Source organism: Coturnix japonica, chromosome 5, assembly GCF_001577835.2.
Source record: "Coturnix japonica isolate 7356 chromosome 5, Coturnix japonica 2.1, whole genome shotgun sequence".
Taxonomy (NCBI): domain Eukaryota; kingdom Metazoa; phylum Chordata; class Aves; order Galliformes; family Phasianidae; genus Coturnix; species Coturnix japonica.
This window is the reverse complement of record NC_029520.1, coordinates 21915742-21936629: the sequence shown is the minus strand read 5'-3', so window position 1 is coordinate 21936629 and position 20888 is coordinate 21915742. Positions and strand designations below refer to the sequence as shown.

The window sequence follows — 20888 nt, the reverse complement described above, 5'->3', positions numbered from 1 at the left end:
CTTCAGTGTTGTGTAATTGAAGTGTAGTTATTTGTGATGGAAGCATACAGTTATTTTATCTTGGTTTACTGTAGGAAAACGGAACAGGCTTGAAACGTTTCTTCAGGCTTTTCATGCGGGTGTTGAGGCTTGTTTAATGGGGTCTATGACGAGTTGCTAGGTTTATTATTGTTAATGGGATCCGCCAGCTTCAGCCCGGCCGTCCTTACGCTGCATCGCGCTCTCACCGTGGCGTCCATCAGCCGTTGTGTCCATCTCCCCTGCCCTAACTCCTCACACACAACGCCCGGCAGCTCAGCACGCGGCAGCCGTTCTGCCCGTTCACCCGCCCCCCGGCCTCGTGTCGGCCCGCGGCAGCCGCCACCATGGGCCCCTCCGCCCTTCCGGCGGCTCAAGGGCGAGCGGACGTCACTTCCGGTGTTCGTGCGCCTCCCGCCGCAGACACCGCGAGAGCTGCCCCCGCCTCGCGCGAGACTCGCCGGCTCACCCGGCCGCTTCGCCCGAGTCCCTTCGGCAATTTCCGTCGTTGCCAGACTCTACCAATCGGCCCGACGAGCGCATCGATGAGCGCGGACCCCCCGCGGGCTACGCGCGAGGCCGCGGCCTGGGCGCGGTCCCGGTGCTCGTACCTTGGCGGCACCGTGGCCGCTGGGGCGACGAGCCCGAGACGCGGGGCCGGAGCGGCGGGGCCGGCGTGCGGGGCTCGATTGTTCAGGCCTGGCCATGGCGCCTCTCCTCCCCCCCGCCATGGCTCCCCGTGTCCCCGCTCCTCTCCTCTCAGTGAGCGAAAGTGGCCGCCGCCGCCGTCCCAGCGCCCGCGGCCGCCGCCTCCTCCTCAGCTGCAGCGCGGGCGCCATCTTGGCGAGGCGGGAGCCGGGAGCGCCCCGCGGCAGGAGTCGGGCGGCGGCGGCCCCGTGGACGCGCGGCTTGAGGCCGGGCGGAGCGAGCGGGGCGGCGAGCCCCGGGGACACCCCCAGCGCCCGCACCGCGCCGCAGCCGGGCCCGGGCCACAGGTGAGCGACGCGGCGGCCGCGCGGGGACGCGTCGGGCCGGTGTTGGGCCGCGCTCCGCCGGGACGACGCTACCCCCCCCCTCCCCGAGCGGCGGCGGCGGCGGTCGGGCCTTTTCTTAAAGGCGCAGCCCCTTCCCCGCCCGCCGCCGGCAGCGCCGCGGGCCGCACCCCCCGCTCTGCCCCCGCCGCCCGCAGCGCCGCACAGCGGCCCCGGGACCCCGAGGGCGAACGGGGCGGGGGGGGTCGGGGCGCGGGGGGGGGGTCGTGCACCTGCGGGCGCACGTGCGTGCGGGGGGCGGCGGCGCGTGCGCGGCCGGGAGGGGGGACGGGGGGTGCGGAGTGCGGGCGGGGCCGCGGGGTGTCGCCATGGGGGGCAGGGCCGGGCAGCGGCCGGCTCCGCTGAACCTTCCCCCTCCCCCCGCGCGGCGCTGCCCGCCCGGCCCGGCCCGGGGGCGTGAGGTGCCGGCGGGCGGCGGGGCGGGCCGGGAAGAGGAGGAGGAGGAAACGGTGGCCGCGCCCCGGCCTCGCGTGGGCGCCCGGCGGCGGGGCCGTCGCTTGTCGGGGTCCGGCGCCGCGTCAGCACGATGCCGCGCCGCCGTGGGATGTGGTGTGCGGCCGCGGGCGGGCCTGCCGCACGGGTGTACGCGGAAACGCCGGGGGGCGATGCCGCTGTCAGACGGTGACGGGGCGGGGAGCCCCTGCGCGATGGGACGGGGTAACGGCCTGAAACCGAGACGGGCGGGTTGAAGTTGGGCGCCGGGAGGAAATCCTGCGCGCCGAGGGCGGTGAGGAGCCGGCCCGGCTGCACGGAGCGCTGGGTGCCCCGGCCCCGGAGGCGGTCAGGACCCGGTTGGATGCGGCCGTGGGCAGCTGGGTTGGTGGGGGCAGCCCTGCCTGCCTGCAGCGAGGGTGGGACCGAGAAGACTGAGTTCCCTTCCATCCCAGTTCCGCGGTTATGACAGTTCCTTCGGACTGCTTTTTCCTTATGTGTGTGGAACGGTTTGGCCAAAACCCTTTTTTTTATAGCAAGTCTTCACGTGCATTGCTAGAATGCTAACTTTTTTCTTATGCAAACCTGCTGTTTGTATATGTTTTGTGTACCCCATACACCTGCGTGTTAGCAACACTTACCCGTCTTTCATTTCCATGGATCAATACTGATATTCCTATAGTCACCCCCTCAGTGTGTGCTTGTAGGACTGGGCTGTGACTTCCATGAGGTTGGTAAGGCTGAGAGCAGTAAGAGAGAAGAGGAAGAGAGGGCCACAGCTTGAACTTCTCCCCAGTGCTTGAGGATGTTTCCTCTAGGTCACCTCTAGGCCATCTCTTCCATATGTGCTGCTAAGATTGCTTCAAATCCCACCTCGTGCTTCTTGGCTGTTAACATGAGCAGGTTCTGTTCTGCTTAGATATAACGTAAAGGCGCTGTGTTCTGGCGAAAGCATGCTGCATGGAGAGCTGAATTATGCGGTAGGGGCTGCTTAGGTGGCAAGAAGAAAACGATTCTCTTAGGGCTGTCCTGGGCATGCTTTCCTTTTTGTGAGCTGGGGCAAAAGGGTGACATGCAGACAGGCAGTCTGTGTGTACTGCCTGTGTTTGTGGGCACAGTGCCCCAGTGGCTCTTCTCTGTGTTTAAAAGCAGTTAAAGTGGAGCTGAAATCAATGAAGCGCTGTCTTGTTCCTTGGAAAGCAATACAGAACCTTGCTACAAAAGCAGAACAGCACAGCACCGTGTGTGGAGCAGTGTGTAGTTTTAACTAAGTACGTTCCTTGGATAAGTGATTAAAAGGATTCCTTAGCTACTGCAAAGCAAAAAGATGCAAAGTTATCTTCAGTTCCATGTACTTATTCAGCCTGCACGTAGTGGGTCTGCACTATGAAGAGCTTGAGTGCCGTATGAAGTGCTCTTCTGACTGGTGTTTGAAAAGCAATGGGCTCTCAGGTATCAGAGTTGCATTTAGGAGCGTTACTGCCATGGAAGGACTATGTGGGAATTGTCTTTACTTAAACACTGGGCATATAATGAACAGTGGAGAACGGTTGTCTGTGTAACTGTGCATTTATCAAACTAAATGCTGTTTCTCCCCTTCAGTTTTTATTCTCCTCCAAGCAAAAAACCCCTTCAGGCTCCTTCATGCCACTGCAATTGCCTGAATTAGAGATTCCATGTGTATAAGAAAAGGTGACAAAAATGCACCTAAGTGATATTGTACTCGTGAATTTCCCTTTTAAGCCTTGACGTGTGTGGATGTGGATGTTTGTGCCAGGAGTGATTTTGGAGATGTGACTGTAGAGTGTCCTTAGAGCATTTGCTGTTACAGGGAGAGTTGTGTGTCTGATTCATACATGTATTCAAGGTGTTCATGTTAGTTTGGAAAACCTTTGTGACAAAATGCAAAGCATAAAAAGATGGTGTAAGAAAAAACATAGGGAAAATCGCTGAAATTCTGAGGGAACTAAAACAGTTTAGAAGGTTGTATTCAATTCTTAATCCTGCTCTCTGACTAAAACTTCTCATGGTGTAAGTGGAGGTGTGAGAAGTGCATAAATCCCCGTATAAACTGGGATTTGAGCTTTTGGCCCATTTCAGTGTGTGGTCCGTGTGCTGACACTGGTTTGGAAGAGAGCTGGCTGGTTGCACTCAGCATGCAGATACTCAGCATGCAGATACTCAGCATGGCAGCTGAGCCCATTGGGATTAGTTTCCCTTGCTGATTTGCCCCAGGCTAAGTACAGACTCTGTGGATTAGTTGCTGTGCTGTACCTTAGCCCTCTGAGGAAGCTTGCATTTGTGTGTGTGCCCTCAGGAGCGTGGTTACCATCGCTGTGTGTAATGCTTCCTGTTGGCATAGGGCATAAAAAGAAGAGAAAGTAATCTGCTGGGCCGCACCAAAGTGTAGAAATGCCAGTGATGAAAGGGATATAAGAAGAAAAAGATGACTCCTGGAGAAGCAGTACAAAGAAAACCCCGTCCAGCTAAGCAGGAGCTCAGTACGCTTGCTGCTTATGGGGCTCCTGCTTTAAAATGATACTGGTAGCAGAAACCTGTTGGACTTCATTCAGAAATAGCCAATAGGTGTTAAACGCAGTAAGTCTGCTGTTAAAGCTGAGCTGGTTCATGAGAGCAGTGCTCTGGCTGGCTTGGTGGTGCAGGTCAGTGGGCATAAAACACGGGCAAGTTGTGTAAAGTCTGGCTGCTTCCTGAGGATGCCCTTGGAGGGCGCTTCTCCAGTGCTGTGTTTGCTTACTGACAGTGGGCAGGCTTGAAAACCAAAGTAAATGAGTAAGCCCCGTACCATCATTAATGAATGAACAATGTGTTTTAAAGGACAAGGCAGGTGTCCTGAGAGTGAACTTGGATCTGTAAGAAAATGTATCGTTTTGAAAGTTATTTCTGTCAAATTGGTATCTAAGCAGGAGAGATAGAGAGCGTAGCTGTTAGCATATAAATAAATGGCTGAATTCAGTGCCTGAGTTCTTCTGTATTCAATATGCATCTGTAGCTCTCAGTCTGGGGCATTGCTGATATACGTATGGGATCTCTGAAGCTCTCATGTGATTATTTGGTTATTTAGGAGGCAGAGTGAACACCAGTAACTGTTCTGAAGACAAGAGTAATTAACCATGTGTGTACGTGAACCTTTTGGGACGGTTAAAAGAGGAAAATGGTAAAAAGCTTGTGAGGCCTAAGATGTGGAGTGCTGTTACTGGGCCAGCACAAGGAGGACTTCGTTATGATTGCTCTCTTATTATTTTTCCATTCATTTTGCTGCTAAGCTTGTAGCATTTTGTTAGGCCAAGTCTCACGGGGCAGAAAGGAGCACATTCAGTCTGTTGGTGTCCTCAAGGCATAGTGAAGCCAGGGGTGCAGGGTGAAGCAGGAAGCACTGCAACCCAGTGTTGAGGTTGGGGAGCACCTTGGGGTGAAGGATGTCTTGTGGCTGTGAGCAAACCTGTTCAATGATGGTTCTGTGTGGCTGGAAACTGAAATGATGCCATATTCACAAAATACATTCCAGCTCTTGTTTACAGAAAGTGTTTGTTTGTTGGTTTTTTTTCCTGATATTATAAGTATTGAATCTTGCTCTTTACCATGCATAATTCTTGTTAAGCTGCTTGTGTGATAGATACATCAGTTTTGTTAACATGATGCTAAACTGCTTTCACCTTTTTGGCATCGTTTTTTATCCATTCCTTCCAAAATCTCCATCAGACACACAAGTTTCATGTTTCCTCTCATTTTCTCACCTCTTTACTTTCTTTGTGACCCTTTGTTTCTTAGGAGACAGTCTTTGTTTTAGGTGGTGGTTTTTCTTTTTATGCATCCCTTCCTCCCCCCAGGTGGATGATAAAGAATATCACACAGATACTTTAAAACTTCTGGGGCAACATGAATCTTATGTATTTGTTTATTTGTTGTGTAGGGAAGGCTTTCAGGAGCTTCCTTCTGTCTTGCTAACCTCTGCTTGAAACAAATGTTTCATGACAGAGGTCATCCGTTGTATTTCTGCCAGGCATGAGAAGGTCCAGTATATAGAAAATCGAACCTAGGCAGCTTCAGTCTAAGAGTCATTTTTAAATGAGTGCCATTATCCCTTCTAACAGATCCTGGCATTCTGTTGCTTATTCTGTAGCAAAGACATGGCGTGAAGCCTGAATATTTGTTAAGAAATAATACATTTTGCTTTGGTTCAACCATGGTGGTCACTTATAATCTTTTTCTTTAATACTGGAAGATTTGAATCTATTCTGTAATATTTTTTTTTTTTAGTATAAAGGACTTGGGAGAAAGATGCTGACTGTAGACATAGAACAGTTAGAAGAGCAGATGCTTAAGGTTCATTCATAAACTCATAAACAATGTAGTCGATAATTCAGTAACTGAAGAAATACATATAAGATGTTTTTCAGTAATGTAACGTGAAATTTGTTTCATGGTTTTGTAGTATCTCCGTGAAGTAATACAAGCCAGAAGAATCCTTTAGAAGAACATTCAATCTTTCTATAACTGACTTTTTCATTTTATCCTCTTCCATAAGCAAAAATTTTAGTTGGAGGCATTTATGTAATAGTCAATAGTATGATACTTAGGGCATTAATGGTGCTTTCATTTATGCAGCTACAGCTGTAGATTTGGATGTGTTGGCATTTGGGTGTCACATGCAGTAGGTTTGCCTGCTCACCTTGATCTTTCTTCTCAGAGGTGGTGGCAGCGATGATAATTGTGATTTCCTCTCAACAGCTGCATGTTCAGAGGCATCTGTGCATGAGAAGTTTGTTCTATGGCCTCGGAGCTGGGTGCCAGGGAGGATGGCAGCTGCTCAGAGCTGGCAAAGCCTCTTTATCTGCAGTACCTGGAGAAAGCTCTGCGATTGGATCAGTTTTTACGACAAACGTCTGCCATCTTTAACAGGAATATATCCAGGTACTAAAACCTTTTCCACAAGGAATATCAAGGAAAGACAAGCATTTTTATAATGTTGTTCTCAGGCAATACCATAGTAGGAGTTTACTTGATCATTAGGAATGACGTGTTTATTATAAAACCTTCTCTTGTAAAGAATTTGCACTGTACTTCTCCTCTCATTGATAATTCATCATATTGCCTGCCCAGGTACAAATTAGTAAGATGTTTTAAAGCTCTTTGTCATAGTTGAGTGGCTAAAACTTTCTTTGCCTGCAAAAAATAGGATGAACAAGCATTAAGTTAATTTTTTAGGGAACTGGCATGTAGCTGTAAGTGGAATGCAAACAGTGTTGTCAGATGCAGCGTTTCTGATTGTAAGTTGTACCATCGAGAAGTGACTCATCAAGGTGCATTTCTGTCCAAAAGCAATTTACTTCTAATTTTATCAGTGTTCCATAATTATAATCTTACAGAACTGAAAAGCACGTGTATAATAGATAGCTGGTATATTACAGGCCTATAGGATTCACGCAAGGAATAAAATACACTTTATATCTTTTACATGTACAGTAGTGCTGGGAATAACAATATTGCGCTTTGATTTGACTCAGCACTACATTTCTTGGTTAGTTTGTGCCTCGAGTATGAAATATCTATCTCGAGACTAAGGACGCAGCTTGATAGCATAACCTGACTGGTCTGATGATTAACTGCTGCTGAGGGTTTAATGCTAAATTATTAACAGCAATATTTGTAGTGTGCAGAATTGCAGCTGAGCCTGCCTTAGTTCTCAGACCTTTAGGCAAATGGCCACATGCAAGGAAAGCTGCACAGACATCTTCTCTTTTGAATGTTTTCCTTTCACTCTCAGCACATTATGTATCTTTTTGCAGCGATGAAAGTGAGGATGGATTGGAGGACAATCCTTTGTTGGCTCAATCTGGGGATCCTCTGATGCAAGTTAAAGAAGAGCCTCCAAATGCTTTGCTTGGGGAATCTTCTGGAGTAGGGAATTCTGGAGTGCTGAACACACATTCCCTGAACGGAGTACTGCAGCCAGGTAGTCATCTACTGAGTTGAATCTGCTCACTTTGGGGCAGGCTGCGAAAAGCATTATTTCTGAAGAAATTTGTTTTTATATTTTCTTTAAACAGAGCCAAAGTCTGAAAAAGGGAGCTTGTATAACTTTTCTAAACTGAAGAAAAGCAGAAAGTGGCTGAAGGTAAGGATATTACAGAGAAATCTGAGAAGAATAGAAGAGTCCTAGTTAACACCCCGTAGACAGGGGTGAATAAGGGGCTCTGTCTTCTCATCTGGTATAGATCATGGAGTCCTGAACATCTAACAATGTTGGCGGCAAAAAGAAAGTAAGTTGAGCCCTTGTTAGAGCATTATCACAAATTATCACAAATATAATTGCTAAATATGGTAAGCTTATGGTTATGGTAAGGTTAGTTGTTGCCATATCCCATTTTACTTTACATGTACCACAGAGGGCTTAGAAAGTTAGATGGGTGTCATAATAACCAGTAGGATTATTAAGTTAGAAACAATTGCTAAGATCATCTATTCCAACCATCAACCCATCGCGTGTACTCACTAAACCCCATCTCTCAGTGCCACATCTACCCTTTTCACAAAAACTTGACAAGAATTTTTTCCTAATATCGGACCTGAATGTCCATGACACTTAATAAACGTAATAAAGCCAGAGCATTAGACTTTTTTTTTTTTTTCCTGTTGCATCTTCCATGCTCTTTGGCCACACTCAAAGCAAAGGATACTTTTGACACAACATACACAGCAACTGCTTGTGTTTGAAAGCTGCCTAAAACGGTGTGATGCAGTTTAATTGATGCAAGGTGTCATGCTGAAGAAGCAGCACAGGTTATAGTAATATTTGTTATGTTGCTGGAAATAATCTTTAACAGACTTCTTTAATCTTGTACTGTATTGGTCTGTTGTTTGCTGCACTTTTCTTTTTTAAGTAACTGGAGTTGCTCCAGTGTCCCTTGCTAAGAAGAAGTAAGGGTGTTTTTTAGTTGTTTTGTTTTCTTTCTGCATTAAAAAATGGCAAAACAAACAATGCATTCTATAGAGGTTTCTCATGATGAAAAGAAGAATATGTAATAGTCCATAGTAAGTATTGCATTGGATGTTTGTTGGAACAAAATTGAATCAGAGTCTCTATAGATTATAGGCTTTCATTTCCATTGTGCAGCAAAATGGACGGTTGGCATTTCAGTTTTGGTGAGCAGCAGCATTTTGGTTAAATACCACATTGAGTATACACTGAGAAACATTAAGTTTTTTAGTACTATGTCCAAATTAAAGTGAGCTTTATGAAATGTATTAAATGGACACCGGAGACTGAGATGAAAATTTGTTTCTAAGATAAAGTCAGTATGAGGTCCAAATGAGGGGAGGGAAGAGAGAGTGGAACAGTGGCACTGTGCCATCTTTGCCTTTCATTGTACTGCAGTGTTCTCTAGTTAGTAAATACAGGTTGCCAAGAGGTCGAGCAGGAGCCAAACCTTGTGCAAGTGGTGCAGTGTGAGAATAGCAGGACAAATGGTACGGATGAGGTAGCAAAGCACCTGCAACCATGCATCACAAGACGCCCTTGCTTATATCCTTGCTTTTCTCACTGCTATAAAGAGCCTTTTGAGACCACAGGCAGTTGCAGTGGCTTTTAAAATGACTTAATTTTCACTAAACTAACAGAACTGTACCTCTCTGAAGATAAAACAAAATGTTTACTTGATTAGATGCTGAACAGCGCTGTAGATCAGAAAACTGTTTTCCATTTGAGGCATTTCAAAGGGAAGACTCTTTGCAAAGGCTAAGTGTTGTGCTTGTGTCAGCCTTTATTAAATAAAGGCTCAAGAGTGTTCCGTGTAAATAAACAATGCAGTATGGTAACTTGTGATTGTTAATGTTTTTATTCATTTATTGCTGTTAGAGTATCCTGCTGAGTGATGATTCCAGTGACACAGATTCTCCAAGTGATGAGGATGGAGAGGATGAAGAATTTTCTCTTTCAAGGGAGGAGCTTCACAATATGCTGCGATTACACAAATATAAGAAACTACATCAAAGCAAATACAGCAAAGACAAAGAGGTAAAAATCCAGAACTTCCGTATTTCCTTAATTTTCTCCTGTAGTTGCATTATTTTAACTACTTCTACTTTTTTTTTTTTTTTTTCTGAAAATCTGTAGTATTTTGTGGACTAGAAAATAGCCTATAGACTAAAGCGATCTAATGTCAGTTTCATAGAAGGCTTATTTAATTATGTACTAATTGAAAAGCTATTGATACCTTATGCTGAGAATCTCCCAACAGTTTACATAGATAGTATGGATACATGTGTACATACAGCTTCCACAACATCCTGTTATGTTCTTTAGAGCAAACAGGGTGCTGGAATGCAACATTCAGACAGTAGGTATCAAAACTGAGTTACTGTGGCTTAGATTTTAATACAGGTGGTCGCAGTAGTTCATGGCTAAAATTGTGTATTTGAACCTACTGCATTACATTTGCCTCACCATTGAGGCTGCAAGTAGTGAGGTGATGTTTATCTTTTTGAAAGAGAGTTCCTCATATTCTTAGTGTTTTCTGTAATTCTTTGGGGTTTTAGTTGATTTTATTTTTCTTGTCATACCTTCCTTTTCTATATTAGATTTTCTTTTTGTATCCACTTTTTTTTTTAATCTCTTCCTTCTAAGAAAATACCTGCTGCATTTCTACATTTTTTCAGATTACATTGGCTCCTTGAAATACCACATAACTGCAGAAGCATTCATACACCCAGCTTCCACATAGCATTTTGATGTTTGTGTATAGCCTGTGTGTAGTTCTTTGGTATTTTAGTTGAACACTACTTGAAATATATTACATATTTTTATAATCTCCAAACTGCTTAGTCACCTGCTTTTACAGGATAACCTGAATGGTTGATTTGTTCATGTGGAAAATTTTAAATGCCTTTTACCTAAACCTGTCCTTTGATATCTTTTCATGTGATAAAAGTAGGACACGTATGTAACTTGAGAATGCAAGCAAAACAAGTAGGAAGTCCTTGGTTGGACTATTGCATGTAACGTGATGTTTTACTGGGCAGCACCAGTATGGAAAATAATGTAGTGGTGTGTTTTGAAAGTGTAAGCTTCACTACGTGCTTTTCCTGTCTTATTTAACTGAGTGGGTTTGGTTGCCTCTGTAGAACTTGGGGGACTCCTGTGCACAAGTGGTTTCCCTTTGGACTCTCTAATCCCTGGTAACAGTGCTAAATATGGAGAAGTACGTTTATTGATATCTTATTTACAATTTCTATATTTTTACAATCTTTATTTCTAAAGGCGTGAACTTGTTTACCTGCTGTTGCTGTTATCTGCTGTATCTGGTTTGTATTAGTGTGCTCATTTACATCTACTTCAGTTGCAGCAATACCAGTACTACAGTGCAGGACTGCTGTCTACATACGATCCTTACTATGAGCAGCAGCGCCACCTGCTAGGGCCCAAGAAAAAGAAGTTTAAAGAAGAGAAAAAATTAAAAGGTAAAGTCACTCTCCTTGTGTTTTTAGATAATTGCTGTGATTTAATTTCCTTTCTTGTATTATTGACTTTGAAGAAACATTCATGTTTGAACATATTCCAGACCTTTGAGTTTTGGATGGAAATCTAATGGCTGATTCCATCAAAGAGAAATCAGAAATTGCTGTGCTTTATCTGGCCTCCAGAGAGCTAGGGTAAAAAAAAAGATGGTGTAATTGAGAGTTTGTGGTTTTATATTTTCTTTGTGGACCTCTGGATCTAGAATGAAACTCATGCAGTAAGTACTGCATAGCTATTTCTTAGCACTGCTTGGCTGTGTTTCAGAATCCATAAATACTGCTGTGTATCATGATCCATTTGCTCATTTTCTTTGGAAATTTGATAGTTTTTAGAAAAATATAAGGAACTACCCAGTAACTGATATGGTTATTCCCAAATGTGTAATTGTTCCAGTGAATGAGAAATTGTAGGAAATGAGATTGTTTTCTGGAAATTAGAGGGAACTCAGAATTGATGTCCAGTGCGAGTTAAAATAGAATTACTTCTGTAACATCTCAGCTGGAGTTTTTCAGCTGCATGTTTGCCAGGAAGTGCAGTTTCCTTTCTTGACTGAGCTGACAGCATCTGTAGATTTGTAAGGAAGCAGAAAGAGAAGGCTGTGAACTGTCAATGTAAGGTGAATTCTCTGTAGTGCAAGCACTCATGTTGGAGCTGTGTTTTGAGAAAGTTATTTTGGGCTTCCCTGTATCCTTTCAATCTTTCTGTGAGTTCCTTTAATGCTGTATTTTTCCCACTAATCTTTTAGTGTCCGTATTTTTGCATACTCTCAAATAGTATGTTTATTATCTGATAACAGCATCTGATAGTTTACTCTGAAAACTGTGTTCCCAATAAATGATAACACATCAATCTCTTTCACAACGATTTGAGACATCTACCAAATGCTCATGTTGTTACTCCTAAATGTCCCTTATGTGTCTGTAAGTAAAATTTTATCACAAGATAAGAAGCATTGTACCAGATCACAGATATTTAATTTCCTAATGAATACTTCCTCATGAAAGGAAACATGCCATAGGAGTTAGTTGCAAAACCATAAAGAAATAAATGTATGGTTCTAGAACTGGAGGCAGAGGTGAGTTTGACTTTTTTGTTGGCTCCACACATAAAGTGCCTTGGATAGCTTAGTTGGGAGAGATGTTGGACTAAATGCAGAAGGTCCCCAAAATAGGAAAAGAAAAATGATTTAATGGTTAATCTTGCAGGAAAGTTGAAAAAAGTAAAGAAAAAGAGGAGACGGGATGAAGATCTCTCTTCAGAGGAGTCTCCAGAACACCACCATCACCAGACCAAAGTTTTTGCCAAGTTTTCTAATGACACACCACCACCCGGGTCCAAGAAAAAGCATATGTCTATTGAACAACTTAATGCTCGTCGGCGAAAAGTGTGGCTTAGCATTGTTAAAAAGGAATTGCCAAAGGTGAGCTTGGTTGATGGCACTACATCATTGATGATAACAAGAAAGCGGGATAAAAAATAACTTAGTGATTTTTAGGTGGTCGGTGATGGCTGAACTGATATTCTGCAATCCGTAAGCAAAGTGTAGTTCTGATTTCTTAGCACCAGTGGGTGCATATGACTGATAGCTGTATCGTTCTTTAAGAACTCTGCAAAGGATATTTGCAGTGTTTCAGAGCTTATTTTTTTCATTGATTTAGTTCACGTGAATTTGTGTTAACTCTAAACATCTTTTGGGAACAGTGGAAGAGTCTCCTGTTTGTTTCAGTGCTGGCAATGGAATAGGATAATCCTGCATTGCAGAAGTAGTAGTTAAAGAAAAAATCCTGAAAAAGGAGATGTTTTAAATACTTCTTCAGGAGCTGGGATATATTTATATATGTGTTGGACAGGGAAGGAGGGAAGGTGTTTCCATCAGAACCAAACATGTTTATGGAACATGTACTCAATTATGCAATGGACTGCATGGTTGATGTTGGCACATCTAACATCAGATCTGGAGACTGGATAGTGATCGTTTAAGGTACTGCACATGTATTAACCATCAGGTAATTGTAGGATGTGTTCTTTTATAGGCGTACAAACAAAAAGCATCAGCGCGCAACCTTTTCCTTACCAACAGCAAAAAGGTAAGTGTTCAGCTTGATACCAATACATATATTGAATGTAATCAGCAAACTGTACTCTCTTTGTTTCTTACTGATGATTCTAGCAGGACAGTACAGGAGAAAGATCTGTATGTAAGTAATTTGTATAAGGCTTTTCATTTTTTAGATGTATCATATTGGTGTGTTTCGTAAGCAGTAGAGGAAATAAGCAATATAAATTTGTGTCCTGAAATCTCATTGGCTTTCATAAGATTTACTATGTTTGCTTTTATTTACTGATTTTGATACAATAAAGACTTCAGTACACTGCATTGGCTTTTGAACTGCCCATCTATCCAGTAGCTAGAATTTGCTGTTTTAAGCATTCATGTGTAAATCAAAGAGGCTCTTGGAGGTATTAAAATGTGTTAATTTATGCAAACTTACATAGGAGCTGGGAGTAAAAGCGGAACAGTTTTTTTGATTAAGTGATTGCCAAAGGAATTTATTTCCTCATTGGAGTGGTCTCTAAGAAGTGTCAGTATTTCTACCTTGAGGACTTTATTGTAGGAACATTTGGTAATGCTTTTCAAAGCATTTTTAAAGTGTTACACTCAAGTGTGTGATTTATTTATATGCCTAATGAAAAAATTATGTATATGGCTAATGATCATCAGATACAAGATGACGTAGAAAGCATTACGTTCCAAATATACATCAGTAAGAATGGCAATGATTTCTAGATAAGGAATACAGGAAACAGGTTCTACTTCATTATGGGCATCCTTACCAAAGACTAGAATTCTTTTTGATGTCTGGACAAATATTCTACGATTATTGTATTTGTAGATATCACAAACTGTATTTTAGCAAGCGAGTGATGCAGCAGACTTAGAGGAATTGGAATTACACTCTTTTTTCCTTTGCTTTCATTTTATTTGGTCGTTTGCAATCTCTGTATGGTAGAATTATCGATGTGCAAATTTCAGTGGAGGAAAAAACAACTATGACAAACATCAAACCCAGCAATTTTGACCATTGTGACGACGACATTAATTTATATATACTGGATTGAAAAATGACACTAGTATGCTTCTTTGTGTGATGGTAGGAAAATTGTAGGATACTCCCCCGCTTTTCAGTATATTAACATGTGAATGTGATTGCATGCTACCAATATTGTTATTGCAGCAGCCTTATTAAAACAGTGAGTAAAGAGTGTGTGCCACAGAAAAATGTTCGTAGTGGAGTAACATTTGCAGACAGACCTTAAACTCTGGTCTGGAGTACTTTTCATAGATCTACCCACCAGATCAATCATTTTAAGTACCGTGTTGTGCTGCAGCTGTCCTAGGTTTTGGTTTTTTGTATGCATCTCAGAAAGTTCTTGGACATTTATGTTCTCTCTCATCATTTCAAAAGTCAAACTGCTGAGCAAAGTATCACTGTTTTTCTCTTTTGAAGGATCAGATTTGTTTGCAATTAAATGTGATGTACATTGCTGGTTTTCTTTAAACCTGCCCATCTTTCATCTGCATTCAAACCTTATTTCTCCCTAGCTTGCTCATCAGTGCATGAGGGAGGTACGTCGAGCTGCTCTCCAGGCCCAGAAGAACTGTAAGGAAACTCTACCACGGGCACGTCGTCTTACCAAGGAGATGCTTCTCTATTGGAAAAAATATGAGAAGGTAGAAAAAGAACATCGTAAACGGGCTGAGAAGGAGGCTCTGGAACAGCGCAAGCTGGATGAGGAGATGAGAGAGGTAAAGCAAAAACACAGGTTGCTGATAATTAATTTATTGAGTAAACACAGAAATGACCAAACAATTTGGGTTTCTAAATCTGGGCCATTAAATTCAGTTGTTTATTCTGTTTCAATAATATTGTATGTATTTCTTTGCTAATTTAAAGTTCTTTACATAATTCGTCCAACATGAGAATCCTTTGAGCTACCTAAATTCTTTACAAATGATTGAGATAGAATAAAGGACACCACATGTCTCGCTGACGCACACATGATTCCATGTTAGTTCATGCCGGCCTTTGTAATGATTTGTGCATCTTTCTGAATACAGTGGTCAAGTCACCTTTTCATTCACATGATATTTTATTTTTCCTGCTGTAAACTAGCATCAGAACTGTCAGAGAATGTGAGCAGGACTGTTGGGGGCCTACAGAGTTGAGAATTTTTCTGTGATGGCCAAATGATCGATTCATTGACCTTCTTAGTGATCAGGGTTGAATTTAAGAAAAAAAATCTTGCCAAAATTCTCTGGTGGATTTGCAGTTTTACCTTCAGTATTCAGTGGTGAATTTGCAAACATTGTGTGCCTTAAATTACTAGGTGAATTTTACCGTAGCGTTTTCAGCTGGAACCTAGGAATGAACAGAGTTTCTGCGACATCTTGCAGAAGCCCAGACAGTTACAGTATCTCAGATGTGTACATTTAATATATTCTTTCAATGTTCTGAAATAAATAATAAATAAATAAATAAATAAATAAATAATAAATAAGATAACATTAATAAATAAATAATAAATAAGAGAACATTAGAGCTACCTCCTATGATTGCATTGTGAATTTTTTGAACTGTTTGTTTCTTTTACTGTAGACCTCTATGCTGTTTTTTTAATTAATCTTTTAAGTTTTTCAGTGTAAACAAAACCTTTAATCTTTCTTTTAGGAGATTATGTTGTTCTTTGCCATGATTATGTAATTAAAAAGAATATTTCATGTCTATCAGTATTCTATTTTAATATAGGTGTTTATGGTGGTGGCTAGTTTTTTGTATGCAGCTGATGTCCTGGCATTTTTTAATCAAAATAATGTGCGTAGTATAACCTGGATAGGTTGTCATTTTATTAAATTGAAACTTTTTTTTTTCTTCAACTATATTTTAATCACTGAATCTTTATTCTGTCTTGTTTGTTTGTTTGTTTGTTCATTACCTGTGACCTTGGTGAATGTTTTTCTCTTAGGCTAAAAGGCAGCAGAGAAAACTTAACTTCCTGATCACACAAACTGAATTATATGCCCATTTTATGAGTCGTAAGCGAGATATTGGGCATGATGGAATACAGGAGGAAATCCTACGCAAACTGGAAGACAGCTCTACCCAAAGGCAGATTGATATTGGAGGGGGAGTGGTGGTCAACATCACCCAGGAAGATTATGGTAAGCAATTTATCCACAGTCCTTCCTATGCACTTTTGAAATTTACTGTATTACTTATATTATTAATCATATTTACAATGTCAGACATAAAATTCCTTCTATATAAGAAGTACGTTTGTAATTACTGAAGCTCATCTGATTTTTATTTTTTTTTTAACTTGGGTTGTTGACTATGCAAAGCTCTAACATGGAGATGCTGTTTTCAGATAGTAACTATTACAAGGCCCAAGCTCTGAAGAATGCTGAGGATGCTTACCAGATTCATCAGGCCAGGGTATGTATCTTTTGAATCCATGAAGCAAAAGAGAAAGCAGAGTAATTGGTAAAGGTACCAAAACCAGAATGTTTAATAGCAGCTAAGTCTAGTAGGTTTGTTTGATTTTGTTGCCCCCTTCTGTGTTCAGACAAGTAGAATAAAGATAAAATATCTGGGGACAGGTTTGTTAACCTTTAATTTCTGGCAAACATCATGTGTCTTAATGTGAAGAGTAAAGCCTTTTACTATACAGTTTCTTGTTAAACATAATCTTCGTGTTCACAATCTTCGTGTTTTCGTAATCTTACATGTTTGTTCCTCTTCTTGTTTAGACTAGATCATTTGATGAAGATGCAAAGGAAAGTCGAGCAGCTGCTTTACGGGCTGCTAACAAGTCTGGTACTGGCTTTGGAGAGAGCTACAGTTTAGCAAATCCATCTATCCGGGCCGGGGAAGATATTCCACAGCCTACTATTTTCAATGGAAAACTGAAAGCTTACCAACTGAAAGGCATGAATTGGCTGGCAAACCTATATGAGCAGGTATGTTAGTACATCTTGCAGATTTTTTAAACTTCTAGGAGAATTTAAGTAATTAGTGGAAACTCATTTAAAAAATTAACAGGTTTTAAAAAATAGACTACGTATATTGCATCTGCAATATTTTTAGAAGAAATGAAAATATTATGTAAATCACCCATCAGGATCCTTGACTTTGAACAGAACATAAATTTCAAGATTCCTTATGTGAATATTTACAGAACTGCTTATCATTTAGATTATACACTGAGGAGACTTCTGCTTCTCAGAATTGCATACTATTTTAGGCTTTGGGCAGACTGTAAATTGCAGGCAGTGTTGCCCCTGTGCATATCCAGTTTGCAGTGTGATTGTGATGTGTGGGTAGACTGAGGGGGAAAAAAAACACGGCCTAGAAATGAATGAAAGTACAGATGATGTGAAATATCTCTCAGTAGAGGACCTAAAAGAAAGTAGGTTGCTTCATTTTTCAGGTCCTGCATGGATAAAAAAGTAGTAAGATGGAAGTATAAATTTGTGGATTTTTTTGCAGGGCATCAATGGAATCCTGGCAGATGAAATGGGTTTGGGTAAAACAGTACAAAGTATTGCTCTCCTTGCACATCTGGCTGAAGTAAGTGGATTGTAGTTTTTTCGTGGTCAGCATACTTGATAGAAGATGCAGACTTTTCACATTTGAATTCTAGATTATAAAGCTTGAATGCCTTAAAAGACATTATATCTATGGCATTTCCATTTGATTTGAAGTTGTACATTTAAAAGTTCCTATGTGTATATGACTGGATATGTATGTACATATATATATATATAACGTACTATGTATAATTATATAAAAATAGGATTTTCACTTATTCGGAGTTACAACATTTCAAATGCAGCAATTGTTAAAGTTTGGTGAGAGAGCAAGTTGCTGACTTAATGATTTACTGACCTTTATGAATCAGAGAGGCTTGTAGAATGAAGCCCAAATTCCAAATTCTGAACTTCAAGGCAGTTAGCATGGATTTCTGTACTTGATTGTGGGATTTTTTTTGTCTTTTTGTGGGGTTTCTTTTGAGACGCAGTGATTCTTCTGTGCCAGGACAGATAAACAAAAGAGAAAAAGCAACACGAGCTTTCTTCTTCCTGCAGAAATATATATGTATTGAAAGAGGTAGATAGGTTTAGGGGGGAAAAAAAACAAAACAAAAAAACAAGTGGCACCCAGCCACTTGCCTTAAATGGTAGGTATTGGCTGGTGAGAGCAGAAGCAGCTGGATTCGTGACCAAGTGACTGGCCATTGTCTGTGTTTGTTTACATTGGTTTTTATATACTTTGGATGGTACTATCAACATCGGAAGGATGCAGAGCCAAAGGCTTTTAAGCTCATCTGTATGTAAGGGATAACAGCTAGATAGGCTTGTCTCCCCATTGCAACTTGAGATTTTTGGAAGCATTTATAGGGCTTTTTACTTTTCCTTCTCTCCCTTGCGCAGAACAGCTTACACCAATACACTAATTATTCATCTTTTTTTTTTTTTTTTTTTTTCACAAGAAGATATTCTGTTGTGATGTGATGGAGCAAAGCTTTCCAGTATCACCTGGTGTTTTTTTCCTTCGCAAAATAACAGAGGCTGGTAATAATGTGGAGGTGGCAACTTTCTGGGAAGAAAAAAATGAACAAGCAAGTTTGAAGCAGTGGTGCTTGTTCTGGGAACAACTTAGCTATACTGAACAAAGACTGTGTTAGATATTAGCTTTGCTCTGTTTAATTCTGTGCCACCATGCTGTTCTGGGAGGAAGTTTTATTATAGTGTGTATAATTCTATCTTAAGTAGCAACCGTTACTTAGCAGTGACAGTACTGTATGACACTATTTCCATGTTCCTTCCCCTCAATTAATTTATGGATGCCTGTTTATTTTTTTTAATGTGTGTATTGCAGAGAGAGAACATCTGGGGACCTTTTTTAATAATCTCACCTGCATCTACTCTTAACAACTGGCACCAGGAGTTTGCCAGATTTGTTCCTAAATTTAAGGTAATAAGCACATGCAAGAAAGTTCTTTTATATTTTCTCAGAAGCAAACTGTTTATTTTCCTGAATTCTTTGGCACATCTGGGTCCTTCATTATCTTGCAGTTTCAAATTCTGTGATGAGCCTGGTTCTGATATTTCTTCGTCGTCCTGTCTTTCTGGAGCATTCATTTATCTAGGGCATGAAAATATAGTAATTGTGAGAAAGCAAGAATCAGTCAGTTACTGCTTTCCTGTACTCCAGTGAAAAACATTTGAGTGTTTGGAAGGAAGGTTTGTAAGGAATATTTATCACTGAAACAGTAACAGCATTTTAGAAATAAAGGTAGACAGAGATTCTGAAGCTTGTGGCTACATCTGCAAAGAGATTATGGTTTAAATGTTTGAGTTGTTGACAGGGTAACGTTTATTATGAAGAGATCCTGATTAGGTTTTGTAAGCAGAAGTAAGTTTAATTCTTACAAAGGATTTATAAAACCAATAGATAAAAACCACCTACTTAGAACTGTAAGTAGCCATTATATCAGTGACACCCAGGCTAATTGTTTGAATGCCTTGGCTACTTAATGAGGTGTGGGAAGACACTGAAGTACTGCTATAAGTAGTACTTCATTCCTTGGTCCCAAAACAGTAGGGACCTTAGCTTAAAACCCAGAGTAGAAAACATGAGAGCAATTGGCCCAACTGTCTATTTTCTTTTTGTAATTTGCTCCAACCAGATGATTATATAGAATAGATGAGTATCTTTCATGCTTCTTCTCCATTTGGGAAATGGAATACACAAAATACATCAAAAATGCAGCCAGGCTGCTTGAGACAAGAGATCTATCTTTTTAAGTATTATTATTAGTAGTAGTAGTATAAGCCTGGTTTTCCCTGTTTCTGTTATTACACAGTTGTTTTGTGGGTTAGTTGCATAATACCATGTTTTTTGAACAAATTGTATTTTAAAAAAAATTAAGGTTTGGATTGTTACTGAATATAAATGTTACCAATTTCTGTTAACCACTTTTTTTCCTGCTTATCATGCTGAAACTTGTAGTCATTTATGCTTATGGTGAATCACAGTGAGTTTGTTTCTTCAGGTCCATGGCAGAATATGGAAAATATGTAAAATAAAAGGCTTAACTTGTTTGTTGGTCTGATATATATATTTTTTAAATAGCATCCTTATTTCACAGTGATTACAAGAATGTTCATGCAACATGATGCATGTTGTGTGCAGTAATTTAGTGCTTGCCTGCTAGAGGATGGAGATGCTTCCCAAGCTCAGAAACCAGCATTTCTGCCTTCCAGTCTTGCTTGTAGTCCTTTCAACAGACAGATGATGGCAGTGCACAATTAGTAATAACAACTCTGACTGCTTTCTGTTCAGTGCAGAGCTCTGTTTCAGAGTAACAGGACCCATAAAACTCAGTTAGAAATGAATGGCCAAATTTTTTGTATTGTTACTGACTATTAAAAAATTGTTTTATTTTTTATGTCTAGACCAGATGTGTTAACTTTCATCTCTGGAAACAGTTCTGAAGTATAAATCCAACAGAGTTGGTATTATTAGGGAGAAACAACTGGGAACATTAAACAGGAGAGCAAGACTTTTTAGTTGTGCAAAGACTTGTTTCTTCCATTAATAACGTATCTCTTTTCATTTTTAGAAACATGCTTCCAGGCGTTTTTAGATCAAGATACGCTGTCTTTATATTAGGCATAAGACAAATGATAATTGTTTCTTGGAATTACATTTCTAAGAACTTTTAAAGTACTTTTTGATTTTTTTTTAATCTGCATGATAAGAGAAATTATTCCCTTTTGGTTT

The 20888-nt window shown here is 41.1% G+C and overlaps 1 protein-coding gene across 3 annotated transcripts in view; it reads left to right on the top strand.

The window, feature by feature from the left end:
* The first annotated feature begins 330 nt into the window (after positions 1–330).
* INO80 (INO80 complex ATPase subunit) overlaps positions 331–20888 on the top strand; it is a 54360-nt gene continuing 33802 nt past the window's right edge. The window contains exons 1-14 of one of the 3 annotated variants that reach the window (XM_015864248.2): positions 331–1013; positions 6255–6437; positions 7313–7479; positions 7574–7641; positions 9382–9540; positions 10862–10982; positions 12246–12460; positions 13074–13127; positions 14645–14848; positions 16066–16261; positions 16468–16535; positions 16850–17059; positions 17589–17669; positions 18981–19076. In XM_015864248.2, the coding sequence (XP_015719734.1) occupies positions 6295–6437; positions 7313–7479; positions 7574–7641; positions 9382–9540; positions 10862–10982; positions 12246–12460; positions 13074–13127; positions 14645–14848; positions 16066–16261; positions 16468–16535; positions 16850–17059; positions 17589–17669; positions 18981–19076 (1782 nt within the window). In that variant the 5' untranslated portion in view covers positions 331–1013; positions 6255–6294. Of the gene's footprint in view, positions 1014–1557; positions 1728–1754; positions 6438–7312; positions 7480–7573; positions 7642–9381; positions 9541–10861; positions 10983–12245; positions 12461–13073; positions 13128–14644; positions 14849–16065; positions 16262–16467; positions 16536–16849; positions 17060–17588; positions 17670–18980; positions 19077–20888 lie in introns of those variants that run through there. The other 2 variants (XM_015864251.2, XM_015864249.1) reach the window with 2 other exon arrangements.